At 43.8% G+C, this 15,107-nt stretch overlaps 1 protein-coding gene across 1 annotated transcript in view; it reads right to left on the bottom strand.

Annotated features, from left to right (window-relative positions):
- Positions 1-9,025: 9,025 nt before the first annotated feature.
- The window catches only part of SLC28A2 (solute carrier family 28 member 2), a 28,582-nt gene continuing 22,500 nt past the window's right edge, over positions 9,026-15,107 (bottom strand). The window contains exon 17 of the mRNA XM_023746544.1: positions 9,026-9,508. Within this exon, the coding sequence (XP_023602312.1) occupies positions 9,391-9,508 (118 nt within the window). The 3' untranslated portion in view covers positions 9,026-9,390. The remainder of the gene's footprint in view (positions 9,509-15,107) is intronic.

The following is a 15,107-nucleotide window of genomic DNA, read 5'->3' as shown; positions in this document are numbered from 1 at the left end:
CCAAGCGACAGTCAGCTGCTCCTGGAGAAGGCCCTTGGTGTCCATTGAAGTATAATTGTCAACCAGCTCCTTCATGCGGGCTGCAGATAAGTCTACTACGTCTTTTTGCTTCTGTCTGAGGCCCATCGCCTCCATCTCCAGCCTCTCCACGCGGCTCGCCTTCTCCCTCAGGGAGTCCAGCTCAGGGCGGGCGGCATGAGCAGACTGGGTGCTGGCCACCAGCTCCATGTTATTGTGCTGGGCCTCCTGCAGCTCCAGCACCAGCTGGACCACCTCATGCCTGGTGTCCGCCAGGTGCTTCGTCTTTTCCTCCAGCTCCTGCCTGACGCCGCACAGTGTGGCCTTGGTGTCCGCCAGCTCCACGGCCAGGTGCTACGTGTCCTCGCTGGGGTGGCTGCTGGTGTTCCACTCCTGGGTCAGGGTCACGACCAGCTCCCTGCAATTGTCTCACTCAATTACTAGCCTCCTGAGGTGAAAGGTCATGTTGCTTGAGAGGGACTCCACCTTCTCCAGGGCCATGTCTGGGACCTCCAACCACTGCAGGTCAAACAAGCTCTCTTGGTCGGGAGTCACCTCCCGGATATGGGCCAGGGTCCCAGCCTGGGTCTCAATGTCCAGCTGGTGGATTTTGTCAATAAAACCCCTTTCCTATCGCACTGGACAGCACAGCCCAGCACCAGCACCAGCATCTTCTTCATTTCCTGCATACTGTGTCTGGAATGATCACGTGTTTTCACTGTGCTGGCTCCAAGCTGGCAGCCAGAGCTCTGTGTCCAACAGCTGCCCAGAGCCACTGGCACTGGCCAAGCCCGCCGAGGGGGTGGGCGCTTTCACTCACCAGACAGCGGGTGTTTGCCAATCACCAAAACATCTGGCAAGCTCGTTACGATCCACTGCTGGAGAACTTCCTGGTAGAAGTTCTCAATGTGTCTGACCAAGATGGTCAAGTTCTCAATGCGGAGGTTCACATCGTTGTTCACGTGCTGGTGGAAGCGCTGATTAGGCCTGGGGTCTATTTCCAACATGACTTGGTTTAACATGATGCCATCCACCAAGTGCATGTACAGGTTGTCATCACTTGCGACTGGGCTCAGAGTTTTCACATCCTGTCCGCTCCAGGACCGGCAGCCTAGCACCCTGGCAGGAGCAGGTGAACCCATCTCAGTCCAGGGCTGGGAGCGCCACGGGGTCCTGCACCTGGTGCATGGGCTCCAGAGTAGGACGTTCCTGTTTTCTTTAAGCCCATATTTTTGAATAATTCTTAGTAAAACAGTGGTTTAAGGGAAAGAACCTTGGAGTCAAAGGTTTAATTTTAAATCTTGTCTCTGTCACTGTGGCTTTGAGTCATTCATATAACCTAATGTAGTCTCAGTCTCCTTATGTATAAAATAAATAATACCAATGCCTGTTCCACCTGCTTCATAGGGTACCTTGGATGCTCTAAGAGCTATTAGAACTCTGGGGTAAAATATCACAATAAATAATAGCAAATATCACAATAAATAATAGCGAAAACACCATTTCTTTGGTGTGCTAGAATTTTAGCGCCCTCAAACTTTCCCAACTTGTCCTGGGAGTCGGCTGGGATTATGGACCGAATGCTGGAGAATGTTGTCTTCATGGATTCCTCACAGGCAGGCTTTCGGGTCCCTTCTCCAGGGCTCACTGCGGTGGGCTTTCCATTGTGCTCACAGAGCACTCACTTTAGTGCTCACTATCTCCTTGGCCTGAGGTCCCTGATGCCACTGATGTCCTCACCAAAGGGACATACAGTCATCCCTGCGTGATCTCTCTTGGCACCTCTTAACTGTGGAGTTCTCTCCTATATCTCTCTAGTATCTCACAATGGAGACCCGCCCTCATGCCGCATACCTCGTTGGCTTGGCAGAACCCTGAATGAAGAGGAGCATCAGCAGGATGGCCGAGATGGAGGTGTTCTCTAAAGCCACACTCCGTTTTTGCTCCAGAGTTTGTGCACATTATTTTAAAGTTGCTGCAGAGACCGCCAGCTGAGTGGCTGAGGGATGGTGTGAGCCTTTAGGAAGCCTCTGGCTGTTTTGCAGCTGGGAATGCCAGCCACTCTGTGTCTGTGTTTGAGGATCATTGGCAGCTGAGCTGTCATGACTAATGACTGGACAGCTGTCTCCCTCTAACTGAGGGGGTGCCAGGAAACTGGCTAGCTCAGAGAAGGTAGAGAAAATGGAAATAAATGCAGGTGCAAGCTTTTCAGGGAGCCCTAGGTTACAGGAGGCCACATGTCGTCTAGGCAGATAGTGGTGTTATTCTTTGTTACATAAGTCACAAAAAGCAGTGGTTTTTGTAGTTCTGTTTGTAGTTTCTTGCCTTTGCAACCAGCCATGATGAGCCAGAGAGTTCCTGGCCCTGGTCATTCTGCTCTGCTAAGAATGTCCCCCTTTCCTCCAACATGAAATAAACCTTTCGATCTCAAAAAAAGAAAAAAAAGAAAAAGAAATATGTGGTAGAGTTATGCAGAAAGCATTGGACTTTAATTTGGGATAAATGCAAAAGAAAGCAAGCCGGGGAACCAGGAGAGAAGAGAACATCCCTTAAGCATCTCTATGTTCCAAGTGCTTTAACATTAAGACATTTAATCTCCACTACCCTTCAATGAAGCCATTATCATCTTAATTTCTATAACTGTGAGACTAGAGGCTCCAAGAGGTTAGGTACCTTTTTCAAAGTCACTTAGGTTTCGATTTCTTAGGGAAAGTCAGTAGTTCTGTGTGGTAATTACATACATGGATGGGTGGCATGAGACACTGCCTCACTTCCTTTTTCTTTCACACTTTCTTCCCTGGAATTTCACCCATCAATAAAGCATTAATACATAATATTATGCTTCCAGCTTTGTTTTCTTGGATCCTCAGTTAAAATGATGGTCCCAGGAGTGGTGGCATGAGACAGTGGTCATAAAGCCAGAACTAGATTTCACCCAGATCATAGAAAGCCTTATTAAGCCCTGTCCTTTTCACATAGCCTGGCTTCTGTCCTTGTTATCTCTGTAACCAAAGGCAAGTATACCTCTCTCCACCTGAATTTCCTTGTCATTAAAATGGAGGGCGGGGGAGGGTGTGTGTCTGTGTGTGTGTGTGATTTCATCATACCTACCACAAAAAGTTCTGTTAAAACCAAAGGAGACAAACTCTCCTGGATGTGGTATGCGACAGTCAGAATAGCCCGGAGCTTGTAGCCAAAGGAAAGAGGCAGGTGTGAGGAGTCAGAAGAAAGAGGTGGCTAGAAAGAGGTCCAGACAGTGGCCACAGGCGGGCCTCATTTTAGTATCCAGGGCCTCATCCTCTGTGGCAGGGTTTCCTATGAGCCGCGCTCAGCACGGCCAGGGGAGAATCTGAGGAGGGGGCAGTGAAGGATTAAAGAAAACAGACAAGAGAATACAGCTGGGGCTAGATAGGACACTGTTCTCGGATGGAGAGACAGCACCACAGCCTGCAAGCCGAGTCTTTATTTTATAGCCAGATTCCACGAGGCAAAGTAAGGGCGTGGTCAAGATGTTTACAATGTTCTGGGCCGGTTTGAATCTACTCAATTACATGCACCTGAACTCTATCAAGCTTTGTTTTGGCAGCACTTGCTGCACCTCCTGCAGCCTATATCACTTAGCCACCTGGGACCACAGGTTCGGACCATAAGGTCAAGCTTACAACTATAGCCTTTGGCTATAACTGTGCTGGGAGGGCTTTGCCCTCCAAGCTGGGGTTTGCATGTGGCTTTGCCAGGAGAGGACCGTGCCCTCTCATTAGTCCGAGGCTTGAACCTGTCCAAATGCTGTAGCCGCTCTCCACATTCCTATAAAGGGCCAGATAGTAAATGTTTGCATCTTCGCTTAGTCTCTATCACAGCAACTTCACTGTGCCCCAAGCAGCCACAGACAGTAAGTAAATGAGTGGGCATGGTGGGGTGCCAATGAAACTATTTATGGACATTGGGGGGGGGCGGGGAGAGACAAAAAAATACTAAAAAAAATTGTTAGTTCAAATGGATTAATATAAAGAGGACATTCATACATAGAAAAATGCCATGCAACTTCAACTCATTTTTCATTGTTTCTAGTTGCAAAAATGTGCAATCCAGCTGGGAGGCCATATCATAAACACAACCTATATAGAATAACCACAGAAGTGTAATTCAAGGTTTAGCTGCCTTGATGTCCCAAAGTCCTTCAGCCTACTGGAGAATCCCTCATCCTTTAAGATTTAATGGATATGGTCTTGAACCCCCATCCTATATCAAATGAGAAAAAACAACACAGTATTGCCCCCAATATTTCTGAGGTTTCTTGGACACCTTACCTCTTGCCTTATAATCTATGACTCTATTTTTACTCCTGTTGGCTGCTTTGTCTCTGCTGACTGATCCATTTACAACACACCATCTACGTTGGACACCACTTAGTTTCTTGAATTCTTCAAAATACTACTACTGGCACTAGCTCATCTGTAGAACAGGCTTTTACTGAAGATTTGAGGGCAAAACTAGGGTAAATATTAGGTATCCTTGTTCTTAAATGCCCTTTGCCCATTTCTGCCTTTGAGAAGTCCTCACTGGCCATCTCTTCACAAGCAGCCATAGTTCAGCATCATTTTGCTCCATTTTTTTCTTTCTTTTGCCTTCCTATTTTCTACCTGCTACTTATAAGCCCCACCCCATCCCTATTACACTTATGTAGCAATAATAACTAACACTGACTAAATGCTTACTTTATATCAGGCATTAAAAGTGCTTTATGTATGTGCTTTCATTTGGCAGATGTTTTCTCTGCATTCATTTTGCCCCAGGTGTAGGACCAAACCTTGGAGCTTCATCTTTTTTCAGTCCTCAACCAATATTAAACACTTCATTTATTATTTACTATTTATTTATTTAGGCGAGGCAGTGCTAGCTCCTGGGCTTTGGCAGCAAACAGAGTTGGTCTCTTTCCTCCTGGAGCTCCACATTCAGGGCTGATAAAAGTAACTTGTTAAATAAAGACATTTCTGTCTTTGAGGGAATTTCCAGATTTTATAACAATTATTTTTATATTTGCTTCAACAAAAGACAACAATAAAACAAACAGCAAAATAAGACAAAAATACAAGATGCCACACAGCAGGACATGACTGGCACACAGGTACTTCAGAAAGTGTAAATATGTTAGAAGCTGCTGAGACCACTTGGATTAAACCAGTGGGCCTTGAGCCACTGGATTAGAGCAAGCAGATGTAGGGAGGGAAGCCTGAGGTCGTATGAAAATAGATGTAGTGGTTATAAGCATGGCCTTTGGAGTTAGACAGATCCTGGGCTCAAATCCCAGCTCTGTCACTTACTATGTGACTCTAGGGAGCAATTTATAATCTCTCTAAGCCTATTTCCTCTCCTGGAAAACTTGGATAGTAATAGTACTTTCCTCAAAGGGTTGTTGTATGGATTAAATGGAGGAAGAAAACAAACATGTAAATCTCAATAAGTAAGCAATGCCAGAAGTGTGATAAGTACCAAGCGAAAGTTCATGTATAAAGGAGCAGACTCTCTGAGGTCCTTGCACTTTAACTACTTGTGAAAAGACTATCTTTGGAGACCTTACCATTTCCACAATGTGGTATTTCATGTACATTCAAATTTTCTAGCAACGTGTAAGGTAGATATAACTATCATCACCTTCATTATTCAGAAGTGGATATTGAGCTTCAAAGAGATTAAGAATTTTCACGTGGCTTCAAAGGAACTCAGGCCAAGACTTTGAATCCAGATCTTCTGGCTCCTAATCTTTTTATTTCTGTCTTAAAAGTCAATTATTCTCACAGAGGCGAGAACCTGGCTTGACAACCAATAGCTTAGGCAAGAACTTCCACCAAGAGTAGATCGGGCATCTAAAGCTAAGTCAGAAGTGGGAGTCAAACACAAAATTTGTGTGCCTCAGGCTTCCAGAAATAATTGGCCAAATATAAATCGATAGAAATGCCCATTAATAGAGAAAGGATAACGTAGGTACCTCCTTACATGGGGTACCATGTAGCCAACAGAATGAATGAGGTACATCTATATGTACTTGCCTAGAAAGACGTCCACACACCTTAAACAAGAGGGCAGGCTGTGGAACAATATGCACAAGAGGGACGTCATGGGTAGTGTTTCAGAGAACAGACGTGACCCACTAAATGACTCAGGTGGCCACTGTCCTTTCCTCATCACATGGTCCCCTTTCCACGCTATTACTCCCACAGCCTCCTTTCACAACTCCCGTTTCTCTTGGTCCTGCTTATCTTTTCTCTCCCCCTCCCTCTTCCCCAGTTTCCTCTCTCCTCTCTGCTTGCGGCTCCTACATCAGGGACCTTAGGAGCACTGGTTTGTGGAAGCCAAGCGCATGCGCTTCCTAAACCGGGGCGTGGGCATGTTTGCCCCGCCCCCAGGATGAGTCCAAGAGTCATTGATCCCGTGCCTGCACCCAAACCCGGCTGCCCAGCCCATTTCCGCCCACGTCGCCTTAGTGCTCAACTGGGGAAGTTGTCGTTGAGTTTGCAGAGATCACATTCGGTGCCGGGTTTTCCTGTTCGCTTCTCTGGCTGGTGAGACTCTTCTGGAGGTGGTGGTGTTAATGATTGCCGTGCTTCCTGCTGTTACAGCTCCGCCCTCCAAGTGCGGGAGTTTAAACCAGATTTGCTTTAACTAGGAAACTGAGAATAAGAAAGCCCGCCCTTCCCCCTGAAAGGAGATAATGAGTTCCCTCCCCTCCGTGCTACAAGCTTCCTTGTGTGAACTAAATTGCATACAAAACTCAAACTGATAGTCGTGAACTAAGCTCCTTAAATAGTAATGATTAGTAGCAGGTAACCCTTACATTGAGCCTACAGTGAGCAGTCAACCTCACAACCTTTGCCTATAGGTAGGTCCATTTACCCCCATTTTATTGATGAGGAGCCATGACACAGAGAAGTTAAGGAATTTGCCCGGGTTCACCCAATGTACATTCATTTAGTACATTTAGTGGCAGAGCCTGAATTAGAACCCAAGTAATCTGGCCAAGTGTCCAGTACCACCAAGCACTGCATTCTGCTGCCTCGCAGAAAGAAACCAGGCCAGGGTGAACATCAATGTGCAGGTCAGGAAGCAGTTTATTGAGGCTTTGCTTTCTTTTATGTCAACTTTGGGAAATAGGAGAGAGGAGATTGGAATGGAGACTGGAAAGAAGACCAAGAAGTTCTGAGCTCAGAAGACTGTGAGGTGGAAGAAGGTAGATTAGTTACAGGAACATACAAGTATCTACATCCATTTTTAGACATATAAATATAATTTATTGAGGTGAAATTCACATTACATAAAACTGATCTTTTAAAAATGAACAAGTCAATGACGTGTAGTACATTCATACTGTGCAACCACCACCTCTACTAGTTCCATAACATTTCCATTACCCTGAAGTAAAACCACATGCTCATGAAGTGGTTACTCCCAATTCCCCACGCCCCCCAGCCCCTGGCACCACCAACCTATATTGACTCTATGGACTCATCTGTTCTGAACTTTCACATAAATGGAATCATACAAAATAGAATCATACAATAACAAGCCTTTGTGTCTGGCTTCTTTGACTTAGCATAACATTTCCAGGTTTCTCTTTGTAAGTAGCATATATTGGTACTTCATGCTTTTTATGGCTGAATAAAATTCCATCAAATGTACATAACACAGTTTGTTTATCCTTTCAGCCATGGATGGACATTTGGACTGTTTCTATCTTTTGACTATCCTATATAACAAAGAGGTAGTATGCAAATTGACATTCACACCCTCACAAGATGGCTGCCAAAGACCAGTCCGGCAGGGGGGTTAGTGAGCGGCTGACCAAACGACTGAATAAGCAGGCTGGGTGGGGCAACTAGGCTGGCAGGGGTGACAGTTGGGGGTGACCAGGCCATCAGGGGGGGAAGTTAGGGGTGACCAGGTCAGCAGAGGGGGGCAGTTGAGGGCGACCAGGCCAACAGGAGGGGCAGTAAGGGGTGACCAGGCTGGTGGGGGGGGGCAGTTAGGAGCGACCAGGCTGGCAGGGAGGGGGCAGTTGGGGGTGACCTGGCTGGCAGCGGGGGGCAGTTAGGGGCAATCAGGCCAGCACGCAGAGGCAGTAAGGGGCGATCAGGTCCGGGGGTGGGGGGGGGGAGTTAGAGGTGACCAGGCAGGCAGGCAAGTGAGCAATTAGGAGCCAGCAGTCCAGGATTGTGAGAGGGATGTCTGACTGCTGGTTTAGGCCCGAACCCCTGGATTGGGCCTAAACCGGGAGTCGGATATCCCCCAAGGGTCCCGGATTGGAGAGGGGCAGGCTGGGCTGAGGGGAACCCCTCCCCCAATGCACAAATTTCATGCACCGGGCCTCTAGTTATGAATAATGCTACTGTAACATGTACATATATACTTGTATGAATACCTATTTTCAGTTCTTTTGCATCTATGCCTAGGAGTGGTATTGTAGGAACATGAGGTAATTCCATGTTTAACTTTTAAGGAACTCTATATCCTTTTGAAACTCTTAATAGCATAATATTTTAATACTATAAATAATATTAGATATAAGGAATATATGAGACATTTTAAATCAGAGTGGTAAAATTTGGGGCCAGAGAAACCTGTGCATTATAGGATGCTTAATAGCAATCCTGGCCTCTACCTAGTAGATGTCAGCAGCATCCTTCCCCTCTTCCCCCATTTGTGACAAGTAATAATGTCTCCAGACATTGCCAGATGTCCCCTGGGAGGCAAAATTGACATCCTGTTTTGAAGGATTCCCTGTAAACTTGAAACAAATAGGGCACTAAAGCACAATACTAAAACAAAGTAAGGATCTTTAAGAAATGGACATTCCTTCCAAGTTTGTAGATAGGAAATACTTTTTGTTTACTATGTTATGTTAAGGAGGTTGTATGTGTGACAACCAGAAAAACATTTTATCATTATATATTCATGTAACTTTCATATGTATCTTTAGAACCATAAGTCTATCTCATCCACAGAACTCCAAAAAATACAGCTTTTCACCGCAGTGTGCATTACATACTAAGTCACATTTATAGCAGACTGTATCACAGAATTTTTAAGGTGGCAACTAGAAGGAAGATTTGCCAGATATTTTTGATATGGTAATATTTATTATTTCACATGTAAACTCAGACAGAGCCCATAAAGAATTTCCTATTTGGTTCAGCCAAATAATGGAAAGACAAATGCTGATTTTCATTACTGGCATACAGTGAACCAAATTATTTTTTTACATGTACTGTTAAAGATCATGGTGAGTTAGTTGCAGAGTGGGAACTCTTGACTACATAAATACCTTTACCATCAAAAGTCTGTCAAGACCGAGACTGTTATGAAAATGGACCAGCCTTAGGCACACACAGTATTGTTGTAGAAGTCACAGCAGTTAGTAAGGGCTGTGGCACTGAATTCTTTATTTTCCCATGGACCAGAAAAAGAAGGAGCGTTGGTACCATTCAGAGAAGTACTGAAATGAAAAGCCAGAGAGATACATAGTGGGTCAGATTTTTTAAAAAATTCAACAAGACATATCAATAAGTTCTACCAAGCAACTGGAAAAACAACAACAACCTATAAATGGATCCAATTGCAATGACCAATTAAATAGGACAGAATTAAGTATATTTATTTTCTCATTCATGCCCAAGATAAGACCTGTATATAAGCATTTATTTCCACCACCCCCTATATACACTGCCCCCCCCCCCAGTCCCAGGCAACCACCACTCTACTCTGTTTCTATGAGTTTGACTTAAAAAAAATTTTTTTTTATTCTACATATAAGTGATACCATGCAGTATTTGTCTTTGTCAATCTTATTTCACTTTGCTTAATGTTGTTACAAATACCAGGATTTCCTTCTTTCATAAGGATACATTTTCTGTATCCATTCATCTGTCAGTGGACACAGAGGTGGTTTTCATACCATGGCTACTGTGAATATGCTGCAATGAACATGGGAATACAGATAGTGATTTCATTTTCTTTGGATATATACCTAGAAGTGAGATTGCTGGATCACGTGGTACCTCTATTTTTAATTTATTTGGGAACCTTCATACAAGTAGGGGATTTTAATATTCCCATTTAGTAATGGATAGATCATACTGACAGATAATCAACAATGAAACTTTGAATCAACAATGAAACTTTGGACTTAAATGATATGATATACCAGATAGACTACCATACATTTACAGAACAATCCATCCAACACCAGAATATACCGGTACATTCTTCTCAAGTACACATGAAAATTATCTGATAGGTCAGATGCAAGGCAACAAAACAAGTCTTTTTTAAAAAATATATATATTTTATTGATTTTTACAGAGAGGAAGGGAGAGAGATAGAGCGTTAGAAACACCGATGAGAGAGAAACATTGATCAACTGCCTTCTGCATAGCTCCTACGGGGGATGTGCCCGCAACCAAGGTACATGCCCTTGATTGGAATCGAACGTGGGACCTCTTGGTCCGCAGGCTGACGCTCTATCCACTGAGCCAAATCGGTTAGGGCCGTGGTCAGCAAACCACAGCTCTGGAGCCACATGCAGCTCTTTGGCCCCTTGAGTGTGGCTCTTCCACAAAATACCACGTGCGGGAGCGCATGTACAGTGCGATTGAAACTTCATGGCCCATGCGCAGAAGTTGGTATTTTGTGGAAGAGCAGGTATTTTGTGGAAGAGCCACACTCAAGGGGCCAAAGAGCCGCATGTGGCTCGAGAGCTGCGGTTTTCTGAGCCGCAGTTTGCCGACCACTGGGTTAGGGCAACAAAACAAGTCTTAATAAATTTAGGAAGATTGTATTACTATCTGTTTCTTGTAAGGCTGGTCTAGTGGTAATGAACTCCATCAGCTTTTGCTTGTCTGAAAAACACTATTTCTCCACTTCTGAAAGACAACTCTGCCTGATAAAGTATTCTTGGTTGGCAGGTTTTTCTTTTGAATATATTATCCCACTCCCTTCTGAACTACAAGGTTGCTGTTGAAAAATATGCAAATATTCTTATGAGGATTCCCTTGCACATAATAAGTTACTTTTCTTTCGCTGATTTTAAATTCTCTTTGTTTTTAACTTTTAACAATTTAATTATGTGTCTCTGTGTAGTGTCCCGAAGGGGTGGTTTGCAGTCAGCGCCTGAATGCAGGCTAATTAGAAGCTGGATCCTTAGATACCAGCTGGACCAGCTGCGGTCAGATTCTTTTCAGGGAGAAACTGGGAGGTGGGCATTTGTGCCTGCTCCCTCTGTGCTGAACCTGGGTGTGTACCTATTGAGGGTTGCTTCTGTGCTCATTTAAAAACTTCATCTTTGTTGGCTAGATTTCCCACTGGAAATGGATTTCCAATGCAAGCCCAGTTTACTACCAGAGCCAGGTGATTTGGGGGCCTGTGGCAGCCATCTAAATTGGGGCATTAGATGTGTATACATGCTCCTTCCAGGGAGATACTGGAAAATTGGTTTTATTGTTGGAGGGAGAAAGTGGGCTCCAAGGAGGATCACCATCATCCCATAGATACATGCTAATTAGAAGCTAGACACGGGGGACTCACGAATGCAAGCCACATTGGTTATCAGAGCCAGGTGACCTGGGGGCTTGTCCCTTGGGCAACACCACAAAACCTGTGGCACCATCGGTGTGTAACACTCTTCCCGGAGAAATGCTGCTGACCTGGTTTCATCATTGAAGCGAGCCTGAGGGAAAAGGTCGGGGAAGTGCCCATGGGCTTGTTTGGGATCCGGGGAGGATTGCAGTGAGCACATGCTCATTAGAAGCGACAGTCTAGGCAGCAATTTGGAAAGTGTACTGTCGAGCCCTTTACTGGGAAAGACTGGGAGATGAGCAAGTTTGCCTGTTCCCTCTGCACTGAGCCTTGGAGGATAGCCGCAATGAGTGCTCACCCCCTGTTAAGAACTGCTCTTGGTTTGCTATAGTTCTGGGAGACTCAGAAACCCAAGCCCCGTATTATTTCAGAGCTAAGTGTTTGGGGCACCTGCCCCTCAGGTGGGAACCTTAGAAGCTGGTGCCCTAGATGTGCAGTCCAAACCCTTCCCTCCTCTGGGAGAAGTTGAGTTAGGAATTCCCTCAATTGTATGGTTCTGTGCCAGGGGTGGGGTTTATGGTGAGACTGTGTCTTAGCCTTTCCTACCCAATTCAATGTGGGTATTTTCTCAGTTTCCCAATGTGTAGGAGTCACTCAGCTAGTTTCTGGTTTTCTTGGAGGGAATTACAATATAGCTGTACATTCAGAGTAGCTTGGAGGAGGGAAATTCAGGAGCCTCCTCATTCCCATCTTGGTCTGGAGTGACTCAAAACTTATTTAGTATAAACAAAAACATGATCTCTTTTAGAATCTAGTCAGCCGTGGGCAAACTACATCTGGCCCATTTGAAATGAATAAAACTAAAAAAAAAAAAAGACCGTACCCTTTTATGTAATGATGTTTACTTTGAATTTATATTAGTTCACACAAACACTCCATCCATGCTTTTGTTCCGGCCCTCCGGTCCAGTTTAAGAACCCATTGTGGCCCTTGAGTCAAAAAGTTTGCCCACCCCTGATCTAGATGCTAATGACACTAAGTAAATGACTATAGACAAGAAGTCCATTACAGCTTCAGAGGCAGAAATGAGCAAGAAAGAGTATTCTGTTAATTTTTCAGTGAAGTTCAGTGATGGAAAGACAACTCATTGTTAAACAAAAATTAGCATTTTTCACTTTATTCATTTACTTTAGATTGTGCTTACAATGAACTCCACTGGACTGCCACAAGAACATAGGAATCAAACTATGTCACTATCCTGTTTATAATTCATCTTTAATAGTACAATAAAGGGATTATTTTTTAAAGATTGTTGGTTGCCTACTCTGATGATAACCTCCAAACACAAGAGGGTAACATCGGTTTATTTGGCATAGTAACTTGTTCAGCAGCCAGCACCCAAACATCTGCCTATATAGTGAACAGATCACCTATTTAATGATAACTTCCAAATATATCTCCCACTCTGATTTCTCTCCTGAACCCCAGACCCCGATTGGCTTGTGAGTAGTGTCACGTGGTGGTCCCACAGGTACCTCCAAGTCAACATATCCAACTGAATTAAGCTAAACCATAATCTTTCCCCTTTATCCCCATTCCTGAAACTAGACCTCCTCTCAGTGAGCTAGTGTCATCCCTTTTAGACCCACTTTTGCAAGCTACGAAGAAGACAATCACTTGAGGCTCCTTTCCCTTCCCTACCCCATCCTTCCCTCCTATCTAGCAATGACCAATCCCATTAATTCTCCTCGGTAGTGCATCTTCATCCCCATAACCACTTAGTATCAGCTGTCACCATTTAGTCACTTAGACTATTATAGCAATGTGTTTATTGGTCTCCCAGACATCTAAATGGCTATAAGAATTATCTTTAAAAAAATCTTATCATGCCAATGTTCAGAATTCTGTAAGTTAAGATCTAAATTCCTTAGCATTTCATACAAGGCCTTTTAACGTTTTTTAGCCTCACCTCCCAGAACTCTCTTCATTGTCTTCAAAACTCTCTTCACTCACCCATATATCACTACTGTACACATCTTTTGTTTTGGCAGAACTAAACATTCTAGTTCCTCAAATCTTTCTTTCTGTGTATCCTATAACTAGTTCTTTTAGCTTATATATGCTCTCTTTTCCCCCCTCCTGGCTTCTTTTAGTATGTTTCTTTATCTTTGATCTTCTGTAGTTTGAAAATATGCCTAGGTGGAGTTTTTTGGCATTTATCCTGCTTTGTGTTCTCTGAGGTTCTTGGATCTTTGGCTTGGTGTCTGACATTAATTTGGGAAAATTCTCAGTCATTATTATTTTAAATATTTTTTCTATTCCTTTCTTCTCAGTTGATTGGAGCATCATCCCATACACTGAAAGGTGGCGGGTTCAATTCCAGGTCATGGCTTATACCCAGATTGTGGGTTTAATCCCTGGTCAGAGCACATATGGGAGGCAACCAATCGATGTTTCTCCCACATGGATGTTTCTCTCTTTCTCTCTGCCTTCCTCTCTCTAAAATCAATTTTAAAAAATATATCCTTGGTGAGGATTAAATAAAAAAATCCAACAGCCTGGCCAGTGTGGCTCAGGTGGTTGAGCATCGTCCCATGCACCAGGAGGTTGCTGGTTCGATTCCCTGTCAGGGCGCATGCCCAGGTTTCAGGCTTGATCCACAGTAGGCGGGGTGCAGGAGGCAGCTGATCAATGATTCTCTTATCATTGATGTTTCTATCTCTCTCTCCCTTTCCCTTCCTCTCTCTGAAATCAATTTTAAAAAAGCAGACATAGATACAGAGAGCATTTTGACAGATGGGACAGGGATTGGGAGAATGGGTGAAAAAGGTAAAGGGATTAAGAAGTAAAAATTGGTAATTATAGAATAGTCACAGGAGTGTGAAGAACAGCATAGGGCATATAGACAATAATATAATAACTATGTATGGTGTCAGATGGGTATGAGATTTATCAAGATGATCACTTAGTAAGTTATATAATGTCTAATCACTGGGTTGTACAACTGAAAGTAATATAAATTTGCATGCCAACTGTAATTGAAAAATAAAAAATTGTTTAAAGAAAATAACTCATAGAAAACTAAGACTCAAATGGAGCACCTGATAAAATGATTGTATTTGACCATACAGTTCTACTGTTCTACAGACCAACTTCTCAATAGCATATTTTTCATCATACATGTATCTACTCTAGGACCCAGCAATTCTACTCCTGGTATTCACCCAAAATAAATAAAAACATGTGTCAACAACAACAACAAAAACAGAGTCTCTGGCATGTTTTTAAATGGTTCCTTTTCCCCCTCACCCAGGGAGGGGGAAAGGGAACCATTTTGAAGTACACCAGAACTTCATCTCTGTTTCTTTTCTATTTACTGTGAGAACCTGGTTTATCTCCTGGAGGTAAAGCTCACAAAAGTGTGGGGATGCCCCCTATAACTGTCACCCCCCCAAGTTTTTAACATTCAGACTTGTCCTCACTATGCCTCCAGCAATTACACTTTCAGGTTTTCCTACACC

The sequence above is a fragment of the Myotis lucifugus genome, unplaced genomic scaffold (assembly GCF_000147115.1).
Source record: "Myotis lucifugus unplaced genomic scaffold, Myoluc2.0 scaffold_692, whole genome shotgun sequence".
Taxonomy (NCBI): domain Eukaryota; kingdom Metazoa; phylum Chordata; class Mammalia; order Chiroptera; family Vespertilionidae; genus Myotis; species Myotis lucifugus.
The sequence above is the reverse complement of the archived record's forward strand: the minus strand, read 5'-3'. Positions and strand labels throughout refer to the sequence as shown.